Below are 24,671 nucleotides of genomic sequence, written 5' to 3'. Positions count from 1 at the left end.
TGTTTGCAGCTGACTGTAGCAACCTTTGATTTATGCTGTGGGCCATCTGTTTCACTAGGGATGACTTTGCTATCATTGATTCTAACCCAATGCTCTTACTTTACTACAAGAAAAACTACCCAAGTTGCATGCTGGCCACTCATATGTGATCTGGCAAATGTCTCTTTTGCTGAACCACGTGTTATCATCAAGCCATTTTTGCCAGAAAAAAACTCCAGAATGCCTTCTTTATTCCTGTTGCCCCACCCCTGTAGAACCAGGGAGTCTTCATAAACTGTTGTGTCTTCCCATATACTTCCATATATCTGCAAATGGTGTAACTACTAACTGCTTGACAAATTAAATGTTTTAATTCATGTTTACTTGTGGAGTGTGTACAATGAAAATGACAGGACACAACAGATGTTTGGAGAAGGATGTCATGTTATAGAAATGAAACTCTAAATCACGGAGATGCTCAGTACAAGTCATGAATACTGTACAGCTTTAGGCAAGAAAGCAGACAAAATGTCAAGGCACACTGAATGGGTGATGCAGCAGACGAAGTTATATAAATATGAATAAGAGATGGGAATAAAGGAACACAGTGTTAGTAGAGACTGGAGTGGACCTATACTGATGATCACAACTCACCTTATCAGGGCAACTGGATGCAAGGACATGCTGCAAATAAGGACAGGAAGAAAAAAAAAACAGTGTCAGAGCTGGGGGGGGGGGTAAAAAGAAAGGAAGGATAGGGGGGATTGGGAATTGGGAGACGGAAGAAACAAACTACCACCATATGCGCACAAAGTGACTGCTGCAACTGTGTGTGTAGGGGGAGTGCCCAAGTTTGGGGGAAAGAATAACAATGGCATTAGAAAGATGAAAGGAGAGTGAAACACAATTACTAAAGGAATAAATCTCAGTCAGACAAGGAAGACTATAGTCCAAGTCACACCTTTTAATAAAAGCACACCAAAGGGTGAGAGGGAAAAGAGATAACAGAATTTTGTTTAGAAGGGGGTGAGGATAACTGAAAACAGAAAAAAAGGAAAAAGAGAGAGACTGGTGGAATATGGCAGAGAAATGCTGAAAGAAGAAAACAGAACCCTTGAAATACCTAGTCATCAAGTGAAGATAAAGACTTAACAAGGTCCTCAAAAAACATAACCTATGGGAAAGCAGCTGGGTGGGGGGGGGAGCAAATGTAGGTAGACAACTGGAAAGATGTTTGGAAAGTGTACCATAAACAACAAATGCAATGCACCTTTTTGAGAGCAGATGGAGTATAGGCTAGTAATCATGATTTGTTTCTACAGGGAGAATAAGCAGAGAGATGGGTAAGACAAGCTCAGAAAGACAAAATAAGGGTTTCAATCTATATTTCAATGAATACGGTCTTTACAAAGGAGGCAAATGAAGAGGTTGGAACACAATGGAGATTAATTGAATATAGATGAAGAACAAAAAGAAATCAGGAAAATGACTTTTTATTTTAAATAACAAAGCAAAGCAACGTAAAACATTGTACATAACTAACAGAACAAATGGATGCATATCAATAAATAAATCCTATACCTAGTCACTCAAACAACAAGAGTACAAAGTAACCCACACAAACCTCTCAACCTAGGGGAAAAAAAAAAAAAAATCTCATTTTGACATTATACTAATAAAGAAAATATTTTAATCCTGTTACTAATACAGTGACTGCTTTCTTCTTCATTAAACCTGCCAAGTCGCCAAATAGGTATCGGTAAGTTCCACTATCCAGAAATACAAACTAATAAAATACAGAACAGAAACATCTACCCTATAATCTGTTTATGGCATTGTTATAGGAGTGGGAGTGGGATATGACTCAATATATTTAAGACAGTTTATCCATACTTAACAAAAACTGCTATTACACTAATGTTCTGCATGACAGCAGTTCTTTTCTTGATAGCATTTATCAGCAATTATCAGATGCATTCCTGCTTTGCAATGTTAACAGCTACTGCACATTATAAAAATCCATTCAGACAGACTGAAGCAATGAGAATGCAGCCAACATTAAAGAAGAGAAAACTCTTTTAACTGTTTACACACCTCTTTAGGTAATGTGATGGTAATAGCATCTGGCTGTCCTAAAATCCTTGTTAAGAAATAATCGCTACATGCTACAAGAACAGCCCGATGAGCCCGAAAGTTGGTGTCTTCTACAACCAACGTCACATCACAAAGAATACCCTGATTTCTTTGACTGTTGAGGTGATGCAAGATGCTGCTGCTGTGAAGAGATGACTTGTATACATAATCCAAATCATCTTTACTTACACTCATTGTGTATCATATACCTACAAACAAATAAAGTAAACTAATTAACATCGCACACTATAATAAAAAAGTATAATCAACCTGACATTTCCAAATAAGCATGGAAAAAGTAAGTATCCAAGACAAATAAATGTAGCAAAAGTATTGCAAAGCAAAACTTTAATTTTCAAAAAAAAGTTCAGAAATATTAGTACTAAACTCTAATGTGAATAGAATGCAACATTAGTATTCAAATACATGAACAGTGAAATACATGGTGAATAACACTTGGGAATTTAGCAAGAAATGGTGGCCAAGCAAGTACAGTTATGCAAGTCCTACTTGCCTGTAACAGTTGATGTTCGTAGAGCAAAATGCATTACTGGCATATGGAGAGTAGTGCCCAGCTGGCTCCATCTCAGGCAGTCTACCAAAGATCAGAGCTCCTCCCCTTGCCTGTCGGAGAGTGTGATGGATCAATCAGAGTGTAATGGGGTTGCCATTCAGATCCACAGAGAGGATCCTTTCAGTTTTCAAGGACGAGAAGATGAAAATGCAAGTTTGCTATCAACTACTATTCCAAACCAAAAAACACACAAAGGGCCAAGGAGCATAACTCGATGGCATTATGTACGTCCAAAAAAGGGGATAGTATATGGGTACTCAAGTAAGGCATGGTTCTACAAACAAACATTAACTGTTACAGCCAAGTAGGACTTAAGACAACTGTACTATGTTCAACAAACACATTGCCTTACTGACATACGCTTAGATTCTCAAAACTTACATAACCTGGGAGAAGAATAAGGGACCAGAAACCCTGGAAAACAGTCCCTAGCAAGGCCTACTCTGTATCTAGAAAAGACTTCCAGCTTGTACTGCTTTGTAAAGGTATGGCACGAGGACCAATTTGCTGACTCTAGAATACTTATTCACTCCTTTCTGATAGGCTACTGAAGAGGAAAAGGCCCTGATGGAATGTCCCTACACCTTGCTTGAATTCGTCTTGGCAAGACTGGTGCAACAAAAACAAAACTAGAGGACAACCAACGTGCAATGGATTGCTTAGCAACATGGTGACCTTTCCTTGCCCCTGTGTAGGAAATGCAAAGCATTTCAGCCTTCCTGAAGGGTTTTAGTTCTGTCAAGGAAGTACCCGAGATGCTGATGCATAATGAAGGTATGAAGTATCTTCTCTCCTTAGTCTTGCATCCTGGGAAGAACACAGGGAGGCTAACAGATTGAGGGTAAATTCTAAGACCATTTTTAGCATGAAAGAAGGAATAATGTGCAACACAAACTTACCCCTGCAGAAGATCAGGTAAGACTGTCCCCCACCATGACAGCTTGCAGCTTACAGAGTCACCTAGCAGATGCCAGAGCAATAAGCAAAACAGGTTTTCTATGTTACAAACCTCAAATCAAACTGAGCAGTGGATTCCAAATGTGGTAAGGTCAAATTTCCAGAATGTAGATCCTATGTAGGAGAAATTTGCTTGCAAGGGGATCTCATACGCAATACTCCTTTCATGAACCATTTTACCAAAACAGAAAAAAAGAAGGGATCCACTGGCAGACAAGAAAAGATGACTACTAAATGCACCTTAATGGATGCATACAATAAGCCATTCTGAAGTAGCTCACACAAAAATTTCAAGACCAAAGAGATGTTAACCTCAGCAGGTTCATAGGTAAGTACTAGGCTAACTACCCTTGTGAGCCATTTTAAGTCTAGCCAATTTCTTTTAACAGTGAGAATCAAACCCTGTACCTTGTGACTGAGGTAAACACCTTAACCATTACACCAAAACTACAACCAAGGGTCCCTCTGTTCCCATTTAGGCATCCCTAAGAATGCCTCATCCATTTGTAAAACATAAGATCTTCTAGTAGCAGGTTTTCTGGCCTTCTTTAACACACCTGTGGCACACCTTCATGACACTAGTGCCTAAATGGAGTCAAGACTGAATCATCAGCCTGTTAGTCATAGTTGCTGCAAACTGGAGTGTACCAGTTGCCTCTGAGGATGCGTGAGCAACTTGTGATGAAGTCTGTGACAATTGCCCTTGGCCAATATCATTACAAAGGAGAACAAAGACTGCTGGGTCAATAGTGGTTTACCACAATCTTTGTTATTTCCTTCTGAACCTTCAGGAGTACCTTGTGAACCAGTGGAAAGGGTGGAAATGCATACAGGAACATTCACTTCCAAGGGAACAAGAATGCATCTGTCTCTAAGCACAGCTGCAAGGATGTCTGGAACAGAATTTCTCCAACTGTCTGTTTTGAAAGGAGGTGAACAGATCTATTTGAGGCATTCTCCACATCTGGACTAGATCCTGGAATACCATCTTGAGAACCACTCGTGTGGGTCTGCCCAGTATCTGCTCAGTCTGGAATCCACAACATTTTGCTCTGATGGGACATAGGATACCCAAAAAGTCAGAGAATCCTGTACAGCCAACTCCCAGGCTATCACTGCCAATTGCCACAGAGGGTATAACCTTGTACCCCCTTGTCTGTTGAGGTACCACATCATTGTGGCTTTGTCCATAACAACCAGAAGAGTACTAAGAGACCATAGGTGGTGGCGGACTTTCAAGGCATGGATTAATGCCGATATTTCCTTGATACAGATGTGCTACCATGAGTCCTTGAGCCTCCCAAGGAGCTTGCACTTGCACACCCATTGAGATAGCTCCCCAAGCAAAGTTAGATGAATCTGTCTAGAGACTGAAGCAGACAGGATGAAGCAAAGATTTGGACTGATACTCAACTGTGTTCTCCACCACTTTAACTCTCATCTGATGAAGGGCAGCACTAGTAACTCAGATGCCAGGGAATGTAGGTGCTGGGTTCAGTTACGGATATATCACTGAATATTCCACATGCGGAGAAGAGACAGTGGTATCATGAGCAACATTGACAGCATAAATTCTAAAATTTGCAGGTTAGGAATTCTCTTGGTGAGGTGAAGATCCTCCTGGAAAATTCCTGAAACATCTGGTAAAACAGGACCCTACCTTTGGAAAGAAAGGCCATTCTTTTGATGGAGCCAATCACTCCAGGATGGCTAGTCTTTGAGAGGATATTAGGCATGACGTCCAAAGGTTCAACTTGAACACTAGATAGGAGAGAAAGGTCAAAGCCATCTATAGCAATTTCAAACACCTGGATACAGATCGGCAAGTTCTACAAGTAAGAAAGGATGCGAATGCCAAGAGTCCTTCAGTGACATTACAAGAGCAAGGAATTTGGTAAACACTCATGATGCAGTAGGCCACTCAAAGGGTAATGCAGAGAAAGTACAGTTGTGTACACTTACCATAAATGTAGAAGTTAGAGTATATTCACTGTTGCAGTCATCACATTTGGGTTATCTGCTTGCAGTAGCCCTCAGTTGGCCTGATTATCACAGTCTTGGTTCCTGCGTCGGTTGCGGTCTCATCTTCCACGACATCAGCTAGTCAGGGGTATAAAGCATGTAGCCGACGCCATTTTATCAGTTTTTCTTACCCCAAATGTCAGGTGCCCCCCATAAGGGGAAACAATTATACACAAGGTTACACCAACATAAAGCAAATACACCAGAAAGCTTTAAGCATAGTAAACAAGAACAGAGGTATAGACAACAGAAGTCACTGGGCTGGGGATTTTCTAGTATTAGGCCTCCTTGCCTCCAGAATGACATCCATCACTTGCTTACTGAGGGATGGGAATGGTGAGATCAGGTAATTAGCTAGGCTGCCAAGTTCAGGGTTTGAAGCTGTGGGTGCAGAATCTGGCCCTTCAGCTGAGACAGCAGAGCAGGAGTCTGAGGCGGGTGCCATGGTGACACTGCGCAAGCGGGGGTACCAGTGTTGGCATGGCCAGTCTGGTGCAATCAGTACTGTCCTTGGTTTGTCCTGTTTGATCTTTAGTAGTACCTTGGAGAGGAGAGGCAGAGGTGGAAAGGCATAAACTGATAAGTTTTTTCCAGGTGAAGGACAGGGCATCCACTTCCAAGCTTGTTTGTGGGAAGTCCTTGTGGAGAATTTGTCCAATTGGTAGTTCTGGGGGGGAGGCAAACAGGTCCATCTCTGGGCTCCCCCCTTTGTTTCTCAACATGTTGAATATCATTGGTTCCAGTTTCCACTCGTGTGAGTCCATGAGATTTCTGCTTAGGTCGTTTGCCAGTGTATTTAGCTTTCCTGGCAGGAATTGGGCCTGTATGTGCACTTGGTAGCTCAAGGCTGTGTTCCACAGAGCCATAGCTAGCATGCAGAGGGTATGAGTGGGTTCCCCCCTGCTTGTTTATGTATCACATAACAGTGGTGTTGTCCATCTTTACCAATAATTGTCCTAGAAGAATGTGGTCCTTGAAGGCTGTCAGAGCATACTGTACAGTTAACATTTCTTTTTGGATTGATATGCAGGTGCATAGGACTTGGGTTTCACTTGCCCTGAATGCACTGCCCTGCCAAGTGAGCCCCCCCCCATGCATAATGTGATGCATCTGTTAGGGTTTGGGCAGCAGGGGGTAGAGTGAATGGCAGTCCCTTGTTCTGGTGGCAGGCCTCTGCCCACCAAAGGAACACTATCTATAGACAAGGTATGATAGGAATCATTGATTCTAGATCCTGAGAATGTTGACACCATGGGCTTTTTAGATATCACTGTAGTTTCCTCATATGCAATCTTGCATATGGAATTAGTAGAATGCAGGAGGCCATGAACCCCAGGGCTTGCAGAATTTTTCTTGCAGATAGCTAGGTCTTTGTGGCCAATAGTTTGAAGTAGGCTGTAAAATGAACTTTGCTCTGGCATGAGGTAGGCTATCTGGGAAGTTGTATTCAAACTTGCTCCCAGTAATACCATTTGTTGGCAGGGTACAAGATGTGTTTCTTTTCGTTTATCGTGCACCCCAGAGAAGTTAGCAATTTCTTTAGAAAAGCCAAATGATTTAATAGTATGTCCTGGCTTTCTGCCTGAATTAGACAATCGTCCAGGTATGGATATATTTGAATATTTCTTTACCTGCAAAATACAGGAGCGTATTTATCTTTTGCAATATTCCCTTATTGGGATGTGCAGGTAGGCTTCCTTTAAATCCAGTGTTGCCAACCAGGCATCTTTGCCTAGCATGGGAAGCAGCTGATGAGTTCGCATCTTGAATCTTGGGATTACCAAAAATGTGTTTAGGGTAGACAGATCCAGAATAGGATGCTAAGAATTGCCTTTTCTGGGCACCAGAAAAAGTCTCGAGTAGAATCCTTGTCCCCATTCCTCTTCTGGAACAGGCTGAACAGCTCTGATGCTTAAAAGAGAGAGAACTTGCTTTTGAGCCTCTGCCCACTGACTTGGGGGTAGGTCTGGCCAGCTGTTTGGGGTTGGTAAGGAGTGAAAGTGGAATCTATCCTTGGAAAACTATATTTAAAACCCATTTGCCCTGGGTGGGAGTTCCCAATTTTTTGCAAGGCGGGCAATCTTTCCCCCTAAAGGAACAGTCAGTTGAGCAGGGCTAGGAAGGTTTAAAGTTAAGTCATTGAGACAGTTTACCATAGGGGGGAGTCTTACTACTCTCTGCTTTGGAAGTAAGAACCCCCCACTGTTTAGGCCTGTGAGTACCTTGGGACTGAAGTCTGGGTGCTCTGCTGATTCTGGGTTTGGACTGAGAAGGCCTGAAAGAGGCAGGAAAGGACCAATTCTTAAGGGGGCCAGTGCCTACTAAATCTGAGAGGTTGTACTTGCAGGAAATCTTTAACAATTTGCATTGATTTAGCTTTTTCCTCCATCTTTTTAAGTACTACTTCTGCTTTGTTGCCAAACAGGCGGTCTTGGTTTAAGGGAGCATCCAGCAATTTCGCTTTAAAATGATCTGGCAGAGATTGCTCCTTAAGCCAAGCATACCTTCTAAGTACAGACCCAGTGATAGCAGCCCTGCAAGATGCCTCCAATGAATCAAAGCCACATTGCAAAGTATGTTTTCCAACTTGTTCAGCAGAATGCATTAAATCCTGTAATTCTTTATTTTCAGCACAGTCAGGAATCATCATTTTTTGTTTAAGCAATTCAATAATATGCTGCTGATATTTTAACATATGAAACTGGCAGTTTAAAGCCCTAATGGTTAAAGTAGCAGAGGTGTACACCTTCTTTCGCCATCTATCCAGTGCCCTGGAATCTCTATCAGAGGAGGTAGGATTTTTGGCAGTAGTAGCCTTAATGCCCTTGGGTCCCTGTGAAATGGTCTCAAGATCCGCAGTAGGATTTTTAAAGAGGAACTTGTGAGAGTCAGGTACCCTGTAATCCCAATCAGGTTTTCTGGGAGCAGGAGGTAAAAAGTCAGGGGCCAGGCAAGATTCTGAGAAAGCATCATCTACAATGTCCAGTACAGGAGGGATAGCTAAAGGTCTGTGTTGAGGCAGGAGTAAGAATTCCCCAAGCCGCTTTTTGAAGTCAGAGTACTCCTGGCTTTCCCAGCAGAAATGCTCCCTAACAGTATGCAAGGTTTCACCAAAGGAGAAATCCTCTGGAGGGGAAACAGAGGGAATGGAGTCCTCTGCATCAGAATCCTCATAGGGAGATGAGGGCAAATCCTGGTCAGAGAAAACAGAAATTTCAGAACCCTGATCAGAAGAATCAGAAGGAAAATCAGTCCTAGATCTCTTAGAGGGGGGAAGGGTGGCTTCCCCTGATTAGAGTAATAAGGTCCTCAGTCATTCTTATCATTTGTTTTTTAGGCATAGGGGCCTGACCATGCGGTCTTTGGGCATCGTTTTGTTAGGCATAGATCGAGTTTTGGGCCTAGAATAAGATGGCGTTGGTTTAATATGCAAATCAGTAGGCCTGAATACACTCTCAGAAGCCGGTGCCTGCACAGCGGCTCTCTACCTATCCAAGGTAGAGACATCCACAGGCTCCACAGGAGAAGAAGCATTTTGCGGCATACCGAACTCCGAATAGGTCTCAGTAGAGGCCTGCGAATCTGAAGTAGCGGGTAACAGGGGCTGTGAAAGTGCCTCACTGAGTACCAGCAAACTGGCGACTAGCTTAGGAGAAGCGTCATCGGCAGCTTTGGACCTAAGCGGTCTGTCTCTGTCTTAATCTTTGTGTTTTTTCAGAATATCGGTAGTCTGTGGCTTACTGAAGCCATTTCTGGATAATTGAACAGATTACCAAAATATTTAGAAGCGTAAATGAACAGACGACGAATACTAGTTGATTAAATAGGGCACAAAACCGACAGTGAGGTATGTCGTGGTCTGGGCCTAGGCAAGGAAGACAGTACGAATGGAAATCTTTGAGGTATTTGCTTTCCACAAGAAATACAATTAACTTTTACTGACATCGGTTTAGAGCAAGAAAAAGTTTCCCCAGCGGGGTTCTTAGCTTAGTTGAAGACTTCGGTTCTGAAACTCGAAAACAAAAATTTCCGGAGGCGGCCGACCGGCACTTGCAAACTGCTTCTGCTTCGGGCACCGCACAGCAAGAAAGACTGATAAAATGGTATTGGCTGCATGCTTTATACCCCTGACTAGCTGACGTCATGGAACATGAGACAGCAACCGATGCAAGACCCAAGACTTTGATAATCAGGCTGACTGAGGGCTACTGCAAGCAGATAACCCAAATGTGATGACTGCAACAGTGAAACACGAAGGACAACTGACCGTGTAAACCAAACCATAAGTGCAATATATCCTGATGCAAGACGCAATCAGGATATAGTGATATGAATCCTTCAAGGCCAGGTTCACCATGAAGCAGCAGTTCAAAAAAAGGAAGCACTGTCTCCACAGTAAACATCTAGAACTTGGGAGACCTTGATAAAAGTATTTAGAAAGGATAGGCCCAACAGTGGTCTCCACAACAGCCTTTTTTGGGAACCAGGAAAAGTCCAGAGTAGAAAAGTACAGTTGAGTAAACGTATCATACAGTAGATGTCTGAATCATCACTGCTGCAGTAGTCTAAGCTGTGCGGGTTATAACCTGCCAGGATGCAACAGACGGCCAGCCATCAAAGCTTCAGGGTGCCATCCACATGGCCAAACAGTTAGTCAGCTTGAGCTGAGCGGACTAAAAGGACAGGTTTGGGCACAAAGCCCTTTAGAGTTTTCCCGCCACTGAAGAGTACACTCCTCTGATGGAATCGCTGGTGGACTTCTTTGAGAAGGTCACCAAAGCAACGATATAGGGCAAAAATGGTTCACAATGCCTACTTTGACCTGGTCAAGGCATTGGACAAAATACCCTACTCAGGCATTGTTGACAAACTCAAGAGTTTATGTATAAATGCTTATGTCACCTCATGGATAGCCAGCTGGCTCACAGACAGGACCCAGGAAGCTAGAACTGGGGAAACCACCTCTACAAAGTGGCCAGTCGCAAGTAATATTAGTGAGGACTAGATCCAGTATTTTTTCACCCTCAGTCGGCACTGAATGTGGCCCAGAGGGTTTGTATTTAAAAAAATTCAGGAATCTCTGTGCCTACATATTCTGTGTAGTATAGAGTTCTGTGTAATATAGAGTTCTCAGTCAAGAGTGGGGTGATTAAAGTCATCCATGAAAATGTTATTGGGTTGGATGGGGAGTGTTTCTAGTGAGCTTAAATGTGTGCTATGGGTTTCCCTGGGTCACACAGGGGAACTGAAGCTTGCAAGGAAGTGGTATGGAATTTTGCCTATGGTGATCTGAACGTGGAGAAGCTCACATGCATTACACTGTTTGACCAGCCTTGAGTTACATTTACTTTTGAAGTAAATCAAGACACCTCAGTCATTAGCCAGTCTCTGCAGTAGCTGTTCTAAATGTGTGGATGGCATTATAGTCAGTACTGCTGGTGTGCTCTCTGAGGCTTTAAACCATGTATGTGACTACACAGACATCAGCATTCTCTATGATGAGGAAAGCTTATAAGGAAGAGTGCAGTTTCTTGTTTAACCTCCTATCAGTGAGCAGTAACACCTTCAGATTTTCTTGGCTTTGATTTGCTATTTTAAAAGTACCTTCAGTTTGGCATTGCCTAAAAAAGGCAGTATGGGGAGGACAGTGTTTTAGCCAATATTCAAAAGCCTAGAGGGGAGAGCTGCAAAAAATCCCTGGCAAAGCAATGTGATTTGTTGACCAACTTCTTTCATACTGATAAATAATGCATCCCCTAGAATGACACCAGAAACTAAGCCAATTAAAGTGAGTCATCATTTTTTCATATTGTAGCATCATCACTGGAGTAGGTAAAATGCTGCTCAATGCTAGACTTATACCAGCCTGGGACACAAATTCAGAGATCTCCACGATGTCTCTCTTCATATAGGCTAGGGAGGTATGTCTCAGGTCATTTATACCCACATGAACTATAACGGAGTTACACTGGTACTTGTGCTCCAATGACCTGAATGCATGTGTAATGTAATGTAATGTAACAGATCCTTGCCACTGATAAGCACCATGACATTCGCCTAACTCAGGCTTGTGAGAGGGACATCAGTGTGTCTCACACAATGGAGTTTTTAATGGCCAGAATGTTGGATTTTGTGGTGGCTTGCCTTATGAGGTTAGAAAGACAGCCTTCGTGAAATGTGGCCGATTGTGTTGATGTGGGTGTTGTTTTCATTCATGACTGCTGAGGGCATCTGTTACATGTACATCATCTAGGAGGTCTTTGGAGTTTAGAAAGGTTACATAAGTGCCTCAGAATATGTGTGTGTGTGTGTGTGTGTGTGTGTGTGTGTGTGTGTGTGTGTGTGTGTATGTGTGATGAGTGTAGCATGTGTACTACTGACAACCTGACAGACATTAGGAGTGCTTTTATGCGAGAGCTATACCTCTAGTGACATTGTGTAAATACTGTCTCGCATACCTTATCAATTTGTTTGCGAATTAGCTGGTTGTCAGTAAACATGAGGCAATTTATACATTGCCTTAGGATGCCCATATCCACCAGGCTGGTAATGAAGACAGTGGGAAAGATCCCATCCATAACAGGTAATTTTTTATTGATTAGATAGTTGTGGTGAGATAAAGTACTATCAGGTGCATCTGGTTTGCATTTTGGGAGGCAGTGCTTGTCAATGCAAATTAGTTGCCCAATGTGCAACTAGACACTGGTGAAATTTCAAGGGTGCTTTTACAGGAGAAATGCCAACTCAAGATGCCTGCATCTAAAAAGGGTACTGTCAAACACATGAGGGGAAACTACTAAGGTAGACCCAGAAGATTTATGGATGAAGTATTTAGGGAGATATTCTGAAGTGAGGTTAGACAAAAGCTAATAAAGCAGTACTAAATGATAAGAATCAGCTGACTACTACCTGACTAGTACTACTACTGCTGCTGGGATAAAATTCCCCTTTACTTCTTGTCTCACCAGAAGCAAAACATAAGCACCAATCGTAGATGAGAAGCAGTCAACAGGCTCTTTAGTGAACAAATGCCTGGTCTCAGATGGCGCTGTTGGCTTGCTGTAGCCTTTTACTGGTAGATGTCTTTAATAGCAACTAAACCAATCAGGAATGTCACACACAGTCACTGCCCAATCAGAGATGGTCTTTAATCAACGCCCTCTGCTCTTTCTTTCACCAGGAGCAAAATAAAAGTACACATTCCACACTGAAGCAGTTATTAGGCTTTTTGGTGATCAGCAGTCCTCAGGAAATAATGACTCTATGCTCCTTCTCTCAACAGCAGAAAAACAGAAGCACTAACCCCAAGTGCCTACAGAGAGGTAGAATGTGGGCTCTACAATTGGTGATCTTGGACCAGATGTTACAGATTTTAAAGGTAGGATGGAACAAATAGGTTAATATTTTACAAGCTGCAGGTGCACTAAGTAGTTAGATATGAAACAGGGAGTAACTCAAGCTTTAGCAATCTAAGGGGAGGTCCACTAATTTTAAAACAGAAAGCTAGATTGGATGAGGATGAGCACTTAGTATTTTGACTCTAGAGATTGAAATGGGGATGGTCAATAAATTTAAATAGTCGAATGGAAGTGACTTCCCAAAATGGCAATTGTGGTATTTCTGACAATAGCCAGTGAAAGAGGAGAGGGAAGGAAATATGAGGTCAAATTAACATAAGGGGCAGGCAACAAGAGAGAGATAAAATTAAAAATACAACAGCAACTGGGTGGGAGAGTGGTGAAAATTTTAATTTCTGTGCGAGTCACAAAAGACACAGCTCTGCTCTCTTTCCTAGTTTAAATATGCAATTGAAATCAGAATACACTTAATACACAGTGTAAAGAAAATGCAATAATTTAATACAAATTACAAGAAAACAATATAAAAAAAGCAAACTACCCTTTCCCTCCAAGCAGTCTATGGCATAGTCTGAGAGCGCTTTTCCAGTAAAGCTTTGACATGTTTTATTTTATCCCTTAAATAAAAGACTTAGTTTCTAGCTCCTTCCTCAGTTCACAGGTAATCAACTTTAATTTACCAGTTTCAAATTTATGTGCGACTCAAGAGAGACAGCTCTGGTCTCTCTCCTTGTTAAAATCTGCAACTGAAAGCAGAATACCATTAAAACATGGTACAATGAAAAGGCACCACAATATACAAAATAGAAGGCAACAAAGGAATATAAATGACATGAAAAGAAATATAAGAAAAGTAAACTAACTTTTCCCCTCACAGCAGGCTATGCCAGAGTTTCTAAACACTTTTTTAGGCAAAAATTCATTCAATTAAGAACTCCAAGCTTTCTTAAAAATATCTGCCAATGCTAGTATTAATGCGGGGAAGGTTGTCATGCTTGAGTCCTCATCCTCCAAAAGATAATATTACCTGCTGACCTCCACAGCAGCCAAAGACTGCTCACAAATTAATACACCCTTAATTCTAGCCAGCATTTGGGGAAAAAGAAAACATCCGTTTGGGTTTCTGCACCAGTCACTGTCACAGGAAGCTAACTGATTAAACACTTCTGAAACATCAGATTCCGAATCCTTTCAAAATCAATATCCCTGGTGGCTGAACAGGAGTATGAGCACTGGCATTACTCAAAGAATAGTTGTGTAAAATCTTACCATAACCATACATGCCTTTCTCTTCACTGCTTCAGTATTCTTAACCCGAGGGATCTCCCTCCTGAAGGCAAGCTGATGTCAGCCAGTATACAAAAGTCTAATACTACTGTAGAGTACGTGGGACATCACATATAGGCTGCTGTCGGATGTAGGCCATAAAAGCGATGTAAGCAAGTACCATGCTCAGAAATGAATGCCCCTGGAGGAATGCCATACTAAGGATATAAAAGTTCAGTACATCCAAGCAAAACAATAAACCAGGGGAAGGAAGGAGGGACAGAATAATGCAACAGTGAAGAGAAGGACATCTGTGGTTATGATAAGATTTTACACAACTATTCTAGGTTGTTCTGTTCACTTGCTGTAGTATTCTTAAATTGAGGGAGAGTGCCAAAGCTCAAGAAGGAAAGGAGGAAGAAGGAGCAGAGGAGCTCTCATTGAATCCATGTAAAATGGCTTTAGGAGACCCAGCTCAGGATCTGGAAATGCCATCCAGTTTGTAGTTTGGTAAAGGTACGGATAGAAGACCAGGTGGCTGCTTCAAGGATGGTGCTGTTACCAAAGTCCCTGAATGCCTCAGAGGAAGCCACAGCCCTGGTAGAGTGGGCCTTCATGAATGAGGAGAGTCTCTTTCCATGGAGGGTGTAACAAAGGCAAATAGTCTTTGAAATCCAAGAAACAGTCTGCTTGAAAATGGGTACACCCAGAGCCCTGGGATAAAAGTTCACAAATAGCTGATCAGATTTCTGATAGCTTTAGTCTTGTCCAGGTAAAATCTAAGTTGTCTGTGTACATCTAAGAAGTGTAGTACCTTCTCACTGTGGTTTTGTGGAGAAGGAACGAAGGTAGGTAACTGAATGGATTGGTTAAGGGATAACTAGTTAACCCCTTTTGGCATACAGGAAGGATTTGTTCTCAAGGATACCCTACACTTATGGAATATCAAGAAGGGAAGCACTGCCATAAGGCCTGAAGCTCCAACACCCTTCTGGCTGTGGTCAAGGCCACTAATAAAACAGTTTTCCAAGAGCAATGATTGAGGGAGGCCAAAGATGTGGGTTCAAAAGAGGAAAAGGTCAGCTTTTCTAGAACAAAATTAAGGACACAAGGAGGCGGAATATGTTTCCTGAGAGGCCCAATATGAAGGATGCCCTTAAGGAATCGTTTCACTTCAAATCTGGACGCCAGAAGGGGACAAAGAGGCAAACAAGCAGAAAGGGCTGATGTGTGCTTTGACAGAGGAGTAAGATGGCAATTCACACAAGATGGACAGACCCACTGGGATTTCCACTACCACTGGGTCTTGGTTCTTAGAGAGACACCAGAATGAAAATCTTTTCTACTTGAAAACATAAGCTTTTCTAGCCTCCTGCAAAAACCTGAGCAGGTCCTCTGAGAACAGGTGTCTGAAGGGGATTAGAATCCCATCATCCAGAGCATCAGCATTAGCATTGACAGGTGTGTGTATATTATGGATCCTTTGACAGTGCAAGTTCGCTCTGTGGGGTAACTTGTGGTGATGGCAAGTGTAGGAGGAGGGGGAACCAGTGTTGTCTTGGTCAAAGGGAGTCACCAGCAAGGTTTTTGGTTGGTCTTGTCGAATCTTGAACAGACCTTTGGTACAACAGGAAGGGGAGGGAATACAATATAGAAACATCCACTTCCAAGAGAAAGAGAGGGTGTCTGCCTTCCAAACAAGAGGACTTGAGACTCTGGCACAAACTTTTGGAAGCTGTCTGTGCAGGGGGTAGGCAAATAAGTCTGATGAATACCCCATTGGTGGACTATGTCCCAGACCATAACCCTGTGAAGCATCTGTTTGTGGGATTGAGTCAGGGGCCTGCTTAAGGAGTCTGCCATGAAATTCCAGTTGGAGGGAATGTACACTGCCTGAATAGTCATGTGGTACTGGGCCGGAAATTCCCATAATAGAAGAGTAAACCTGCAAAGGAAATAGGATTTGGTCCCCCCTGCTTGTTCACATACCAGAGGCTGCTTGTTCACATACCAGAGGACTGTCATGTTGTCTGAACAGTTTTACAGGGCCTGGGGAAAGGAGAGGTTGAAATCCTTGTAGAGCTAGTAGCAATGCTCGCATTTCCCTGATGTTGATGTGTTCTGACTTTTGGGAGGGAAACCAAATCCCCTGAACTGTGAATCTAACAAAGGCCACTCTCCAGCCCATGTCTGATGCATCTGTGTAGAGTTCTAGGACTGAGGTGACAGGATGCAGGGGTAGACCTGGATTTCAGTCTATCTGTTGGATCCACCAGAGCAGTTCTCCCTTTAGGCAAGGGATGAGGGGGACTTTTTGTACTAGCAGGCGAGAATGCTGGGACCACACCAATCTGAGGAACCACTGCAATTTCCTCATGTGGAGTTTTGCCATCAGTACCAATGGAATGGTTGAAGCCATGAATCCCAGCACCCTGACGAACCCCCAGACCATGAATTGAGTCAAGGGGGGAAGGCAGTGAAAGAAGGATCGAAGGTCATGCACCTTCTGAAGTGAAGTGACACTCTCAATGTCTGTTTGGATTCGACCTCCCAGGAAAATGCAGTCCTCTGCAGTGGTGAGGACTGACATCCTGTAGTTGACGGTGAATCTCAATTTCCCTAGGAGGGAAAAGGTGGTCTCCAGGTTTTGCAGTAGAGAGTGGGAAGGTAATGCCTGTAAGAGCAGGTCATCCAGGTATGGAAAAATCTGGATACCCAAAAGTCTGCAGTGTGCAATCACTGGAGCCAGGCATTTTGTGAATACCTTCTGTACTGTAGAAAGATCAAAGGGCAAGGCAGAGAAATGAAAATGCCAGGAACACAGAAAAACAAAAGAATTTCCTGAACATGGGGTGAATGGGGATGTGAAGGTTAAGCATCTTTTCTATCTATGGATGCCATGTATCCTTGTGGCAGGATAAAAGCAAATAAAGTTTGGATTGTCAACATTCTGAAGATAGGAACCTTTAAGAAGGTGCTGAGATGGGATAAATCCAGGACTGGTCTCCAACAGCCATCATATGTCTGGGTACTAAGAACATTCTTAAATAGAAGCCTTTCCCTCTTGAGGTTTGAGAAAGCTTCTGAATGGAGCCCTGTTGCCAAAGCACCTACAGGAGCTTTGGGAAAAGGGGCAACTGCATTCGGTGGGAGGGGGGGTTTGAGGGATGGCCATAAAAGTAGGGGAGGAGTGCCAAACCATGAATTATCCTTTTCTGATTATGGAAAGAACCCAGGTGTCTTGGGTGATGCTTTCCCAGACCCTGTGAGCATTTGACAGGCAAAGGGAAAGAGGGGAAAGGGAGGCATCTCTGCATGGTAGTCACAGACTCCCTGCTTTGAAAGGACTGCCTTTGTTGTGAGGGTGGCTGAGAACATCTAGGCTTCTGATGTCCCTTGGAAGACTTACTGGGGGGGGGTGCTGAGTATGACTATGGGCAAAAATAGGCTAAGAAGAGAAATTCCTATGACACCTAGGCACAAGAGAAACCAGGATGTGTTTCAACTCCTTGAGTTCCTTGTTTTATTCCTGTATGGACTTAGGCTGCTGCCATACCAAATAAGGCTGAATTGTCTAGTGGTGCACCCACTGATTTAGATTTGAAGTCATCCTGGAGGGGCTGCAACCTAAGCCAGGAAACTCTTAAGGACTGAACCAGTAGCAGAGGCCCTGGCACAAGCCTCTGCAGCATCACAGCTGCATTTAATGGAATGTTTTGTCAGTTGGGAGGAAGCTCCCAGGATAGATGGAGCCAAGGCTTTTACGCCTGAATCTGGAAGATCTGCAATGGCACTAGAAGCCTGGGACAAAAGCTCTAAGGAGTACTTAGTCATGTGTGTCTGATAACTGAAGGCCCTGAAAACCAAGGTGGCTGACATATAGTCCTTTTTACCCAGACTCTCAAGGATTCTACTCTCGTTGTCAGATGGGAGAAGACTGAATGAGAGAAGCATCCTAGAAGGTTTATTGTAGCTACAGAAATGACTTATGGGTTTGTAGCATAGCACCTAAAGAGGAATTTACAATCCACAGGGATGTTGTAGAAGCAGTCTGGCTTCTTGGGGGCCGAGGCCTGGGAGTCTGGGGTTTGTGAAGCAACGTAAAAGGCATCCAGAAATGTAGAATGCACAGGTGGAATTGCAGAAGGGCCAGGGACATCAGCTTGTAGAAGTTGATATCTTTTCTGGACATTAGAAATTTGGCAAGTATCCCATTTAAAGTGTTTGCCATTTTCAGGAGAGTTTTGCCAAAGGATCTCTCTTCCATAGGGGAGTCAGCACATAACACCACCTCTTCAGGAGAAATATATTCCTAGGCAGAAGGGATTAGTGTAGAATAATCCAAAGATTGGATTCCTCTTCATTAGAGGAAGATTCGTCAGATGAGTCATTGTCCCCAATCCTTTTTTGAAAAGGTTGGGGAGCAGTTGTAGGAGCAGGCTGACAGGAAGGTGGCTTGAGTGTCATGAAGGCCTGAAACAAGCTTTGAGAAAAGGCCTGCAAATCTGTAGGGGCCTCTGGCAGGGGACAAATGCTTAGTCTTTTGTTTTTTTTTTCTTTGCAGGAGAAACAATTCTATGCAATGTCACAGGACTGGACAAAAGCCTGCATTCAAATGTTTCTGACTATCTCTTCTCTTGCTTGAGTGCGGACAGCCCCTTGTACTTTTGAGCCTAGTTTCACCCATAACATCCTGATCAGACATCTGTTTGGCCTCCACAGATGTGCTGGCGGCTGAAGTCAAGGCGGCCTCAGAACTGTGAATCAGTGCCTGAAGTCAGATGAACCTCTGGGTTGACACACACCTCAGGAGAAACATCTGACAGTAGAGGTGCAACTGACGCTGCAGGCTGAGGATTTTTGACCTTGTGCTTCACCAGCTCTGCATCGGACCTCAAGGTGCTCTCCATACGCTTAGCTAATAACTTAAGCCGTTGGTTCTCTAAACAAAGAGCAAGAGAGGAAGCCTGCTTCTAAGGGTCTTTGGAACGAAGGACTGGCAAATGCTACAGGACCTGTGATCATGGTTAGGGCCTAAACAAAGGAGACACTGTGAATGAATGTCTTTATGTGGAATTTGTCTTCCACACTGACACTTGACCTTCTTGGATGACATAACCAAAACAGTAGTAAGAGAAAAAATTCCTCAACAAGGCACTTATATGGCAAAAGGGTGAAGTCACAAACACTGAAATGATCAGATTGACTATGAGAATGGCATTCTGACTGAGAATGGCATTCTGACTAATGGCAAAAAAGTTCCGAGGATGGTATGTGCATATGTCACTTTTATGGTCTACATTTAACAGCAGCCTAAATGCGACGTCCCACATACCCTACAGCAGTATATGATTTTTGTATACTGGTCAATGTCTGGTCGCCTTCAGGCAGGAGACCCTCAGGTTAAGAATACTGTAGCAAATGAACAGAAGGACATTCAGGATTTACACACTATAATCAACTTCCTGAACAATGGATTTAGCCACAGCTACCAACTCGGGTGAAAACTCAGTCAGACTGCTGCCTGGGATGTGGTGGGTATTCTGTCTCTTTTTTGTATGGATTACACAAATGGCAGAATCCCTGGATGAGGTAGGGGAGGCGTATCAACACTGACAATAGATTCTGCACCTCGGTCTTCCTCTGCACCTAAACAGTTTGGTTCTCCATTACCTGAAATGGGCACTGGTAGAGCTCTGGGTGACATGTCTAATCTTCATGTCACACAAAGTTCTGGTACTACCACGACACCAGGGAACCTGTAAGCAAAGGCAGCAAGTGGTCCAATAGCCTGCTTAAGGTTGCTGTGGATTCATAAGCTGTAGGCTGAGACATATTTCTTGATTACTTATTTCTGTGTTTTATAGCTGCACATGGGGCAAATGGTGGGGAAGGTACCATAACAAAGTCCATCAAGTCAGTGGACAGGAAACTAGCCACCATAATACCAAATAGTGGCAGCACAATCAGTCCAGTAAAAGATGGGCAAATCCCACTATTCTCCACTAAAAGCAATCTAAATACCATTTCTGTAGGGATTCTATTTTGAGAACTGCACAGAAAATGACAGGATTTTCAGTAACACAACTCAAAGCACGAAACACATGCACAACGCCCCCCCCCCCCCCCCAAAATTTGGCTTTCCAAGATGGCTACACACTGATAAACAGCTTAGCTTCAGCTCTTCCAGTGTGAAAAAAAAAATGAAAGAAAGGCCAGAAACTCTTGTCACGTTTAATAAATTCAGTTACTGCCTTACAAGTAAGCTGCCTGGATGCAGCAAAAAAGAAACTAAGCGAGCCTGAATGAAAATCAACTTGAAAAGTTGGAGAACACACTACCTGGGAAGAATCCTGCAGCTGTTCAACAAAAAGCAGTTCAAGCTCCAGCTCTGGTGCAAGACATGGCTTCCAGTAATCTAGAGGAAAAAATAAAGTCCAATGTGTTTTTATTGCCGAATAATGTAATGAAACACTGAAGGATTATTATCAACAAAAATACCAATAGGCTGGAAATAATGGAAGAAGCTTTAAACAGATATTAGATGAGCTGATAACACTGAAAAAAAAAATCAATGTCAAAATGAAGAAAAGGGTGGTTGACTATGAAACTGCTCAAGAAGAGATTAAAAAAAAAAATGGTAGAAGTAGAAGACTGAACAAGTACGGAAAATCTGAGATATTCTGCTGTACCAGAGTAACGAGAAAGTACAGTTGTGTACACTTACCATAAATGTAGATGTTAGAGTGTATTCACTGTTGCAGTCATCGCACTTGGCTATCCTGCCAGGGATAGCCCTCAGTCGACCAGAGTACCAGAGGCTTAGTATTTCTGCATGGGTTACTGTCGCTCTAGGACTGACATCAGGACATCAGTGGTATAAAAACAGGCAGCCGATGCCATTACATCAGTTTTTCTTGCCCAAAATGTCAGGAGCCCCCAAACAGAGAGCTAGGCTATGGTCGAATACCACCACCAGCAGAAAGTAAATACCAATAGCCCTATAAAGAGTGAGGAAGAGAGAGACAAGGGGGCTGGAGGGTGGGAAACCAGGACTGCAACAGTGAATACACTGTAACATCTACATTTATGGTAAGTGTACACAACTGTACTGTGTTCAATGTTTCACTGTTGCAGTCATCACACTTTGCTTGATTCCCAAAGCTGAAGAATGGGTGGAGGCAGTCAAGAAGAGTTGGAGCTGGCTAGTATGCCATGCTGGACTGCAGTTGCAAAGCCTGCCCTGGATTTGGAAAAGATAGGCAGGTGGTAATGCTTGGTGAAGGTATGAACAGAACTCCATGTTGCAGCTTCCAGGATGTCCCTGTTAGGGACTCCCCTGAGAAAGGCTGTAGAGGTTGAAGTTGCCCTGCTGGAATGTGTTCTGACCCCCTGTGGGGGTGGCTTCCCGTGGTGTTTAACAAAAATGTATACAGTGTGCTATCCATTTGGAAATGGTTTGTTTTGATATGGCCTTGCCCGGTGCAAAGCTTGACTAGTAAATGGTCAGATTTCCTAAAGGGCTTAGTCCTATCCAGGCAGAATCTGAGCTGTCTGTGCACATCTAAAAAGAGTGCAGGATCCTTTCCCCCTTATTTTGAGGATTAGGGAAGAGGTGGGCAAATGAATAGATTGGTTGAGAGCCACAATGGACACCACTTTAGGCATGAAGAATGGGTTAGTCCCGAAAGAGACCCTGTCAGCATGAAAAATGATGAAGGGTTCCACAGTCAAAATCGCTTGTAGCTCAGACACTCTTCTAGTTGAAGTGATGGCCAGAAGCAAGACTGTTTTCCAAGAGAGGAATTGTAACTCTGCTGAATTTGCAGGCTCAAAGGGGGGTAAGGGTGAGCTTTTTAAACACAAAGTTAAGGTATCAAAAGCAGGAGTAGGGGCTCTACTGGGGGCCTTAATTTGTTAGCCCCTCTAAAGAACTGCTTGATGACAGCATGTGAAAAGAGAGGTGGCTCAGTGGTGTAATGTACAGATATGGCAGAGGCATGTATTTTAATGGAAGAGAAGGATAGGCCCCTGTGGAGTAGGTCTGCTAGGTAATCCAGGATGAGAGGTAAGGAGGGTTGTGCTGTGTCTGCTCCTTTAGTCTGGGATCCAAGAACAATACCTTTTCCACTTGTCAGTATAGGATTTTCCAGTGCTGGGTCATCTGGCTTTACGTATATAACGTCCAGGACCTGCTTGCTTAGGCTGGCCACTGGACGAGAAGTCAAGGAATAAATCAGGCTGCCAGGTTCAGGGTCTGCAATTGTGGATGCAAGAACTCTCCCTCCTGCCGAGGCAGTAGAGTTGGAATCTGAGGGAGGTGCATGGAGGCAATGGTGACAAGACTGTGCAGTAGTGGGTACCAGTGTTGGCATGGTCAGTCTGGGACAATTAGGACTGCCCTGTCAGAAGAGGTAGAGGGGGAAATACATATATTGAGAGGTTTACCCATTGGAAGGATAGGGCATCCACTTTCCAGCCTTGCTGTGAGGTTCCCTGGTGCAGAACTTGATGAGCTGGTGGTTGTTGGGGGAGGCGAATAGGTCCACCTTCGGGGTATCCCATTTCTGAGTCACAAGGCTGAAGGTGTTGTGGTTTAATCGCCACTCGTGTGGGTCTAGAATTCTGCTTAAGTTGTCTGCCAAAGATTTTGGGTTGCCTGGCAGGAATTGTGTTAGCAGGTGAATATGAATGGCTGAGACCGTGTTCCAAAGGGTCATGCCTATCCTGCAGAGGGGGTAAGAGTGGGTTCCACCCTGCTTGTTAATGTACCACATCACTGTGGTGTTGTTAGTTTTGATTAGTAAAGGCCCCGGAGAGAGTAGGGATCTGAAAGCTGTCAGAGCATGCTGCACAGCTAGCATCTCTTTTTGGTTGATGTGCAAATTAATTTGATTTGGGCTCCAGTGAACCTAAATGCACCTGGTGTCCAGGTGAGCACCCCAGGCATAGTCTTGTGCATCTGTGGTTAGGATCTGGGTGGCGTGAGGTTGTGAAAAGGGAAGTCCCTTGTTGTGGTTGCATACTGCTGCCCAGCAAAGGAAATCTTTCCTTAGAAAAGGTATCATAGGAATAATAGTTTCCAGGTCCTGAGAATGTAGACACCAAAGGCATTTTAAGTACCACTGAAGTTTCCTCATATGCAGTCTGGCATATGGAATTAGTAGAATGCAGGTCGTCATGAACCTTAAATAGGCTCGTTTTTCTGGAGTAAGGAATGCCATCTGGGTTGCTGTGTCCAGGCTTGCTCCCAGGAATACAGTTTTTTGACCGGGGACTAGTTTGTATTTCTTTTCGTTTATAGCGTACCCCAGTGAGGTCAGTAGGTCCTTTACAAATGTCAGCTGCTGCAACAGCTTTTCCTGACTGTTTGCCTGAATCAGACAGTCATCTAAGTAGGGGTAAATTTGAATATTTCTTTCTCTGCAAAAAGCAATGGCTGGAGCCAGGCATTTTGTGAAAACTCTGGGAGCAGTAGATAAGCCAGAGGGAAGTGCAGAGAACAGATGATGCATAGATCATGCACTGAAACGTAGATATTTCCTGCAAGAGTCTCTAATTGGGATGTGCAGATAGGTTTCTTTTAGGTCTAAGGTGGCTAACCAGGCATCTTTTGACAGCATAGGGAGAAGCTTCTGTAGGGTGGGCATTCTCAATTTTGGTACCACCAGGAAGGTGTTTAGAATGGTAGTTCTAAGATTGGGCCCCAGGTACCCTCTTTTCTGGGTACCAGGAAGAGTCTGGAATAGAAACCTTGGCATATCTGTTCTGCAGAAACAGGCTGAATTGCCCTCATGGAGAGCAGGGAATGAACTTGGTTTTGTGTCTCTGCCCACTGGTTTGGAGGAAGACCTGGGGAACCCTTTTGGGGTTGGCAGCATGTGGAAATAAAATTTGTACTGCTGGGACACTATGTTGAGGACCCATCGATCGTTGGTGATGGAGGCCCAGTTTTTTGCATAGGATGCAAGTTTTCCTCCTAGGGGCACAAGGAGATTGGCAGAGGTGAGAGGTGGAGTTGAGAAGTCACTGTGAATTCTTTCCATAAGGCAGTGGCTTAGCACTCCCTGTTTTAGAAGTGGAGGTACTCCACTGCTTAGATCTCTGCATGCCCTGAGACTGCTGTCTTGGGGGGGGGGGTCTGCTTCCTCTAGGTCTAGTCTGAGGCGGCCTTGAGGGGGCTGGAAAGGACCAATGTTTTGAGGGGCAATGCCTACTGAATCCTGAAGGCTGGACTTGCAAAAAGTCTTTAACCGTCTGCATAGACTTAGCTTTTTCTTCCACCTTTTTTAAAATATTTTCTGCTTTGGTGCCAAACAGATCGTCTTTGCTCAGTGGTGCATCCAATAATTTTGATTTGATATGGTCCTGCAAGGTCTGTT

The 24,671-nt window shown here is 43.5% G+C and overlaps 1 protein-coding gene across 2 annotated transcripts in view; it reads right to left on the bottom strand.

Moving 5' to 3' along the window:
* BACH1 (BTB domain and CNC homolog 1) overlaps nucleotides 1-24,671 on the bottom strand; it is a 590,796-nt gene that overhangs the window by 433,071 nt on the left and 133,054 nt on the right. The window contains exons 1-2 of one of the 2 annotated variants that reach the window (XM_044072742.1): nucleotides 20,631-20,658; nucleotides 2,074-2,321 (exon numbers count right to left, since the gene is read on the bottom strand). In XM_044072742.1, coding sequence (XP_043928677.1) covers nucleotides 2,074-2,307 — 234 coding nt within the window. In that variant the 5' untranslated portion in view covers nucleotides 2,308-2,321; nucleotides 20,631-20,658. Of the gene's footprint in view, nucleotides 1-2,073; nucleotides 2,322-20,630; nucleotides 20,659-24,671 lie in introns of those variants that run through there. The other variant, XM_044072741.1, reaches the window with a different exon arrangement.

Source organism: Protopterus annectens, chromosome 5.part0 (assembly GCF_019279795.1).
Source record: "Protopterus annectens isolate FY-2018-M chromosome 5.part0, PAN1.0, whole genome shotgun sequence".
In the NCBI taxonomy this organism is placed as follows: domain Eukaryota; kingdom Metazoa; phylum Chordata; order Ceratodontiformes; family Protopteridae; genus Protopterus; species Protopterus annectens.
Note: the sequence above shows the minus strand (reverse complement) of the source record. Positions and strands in the feature narration are given on the sequence as shown.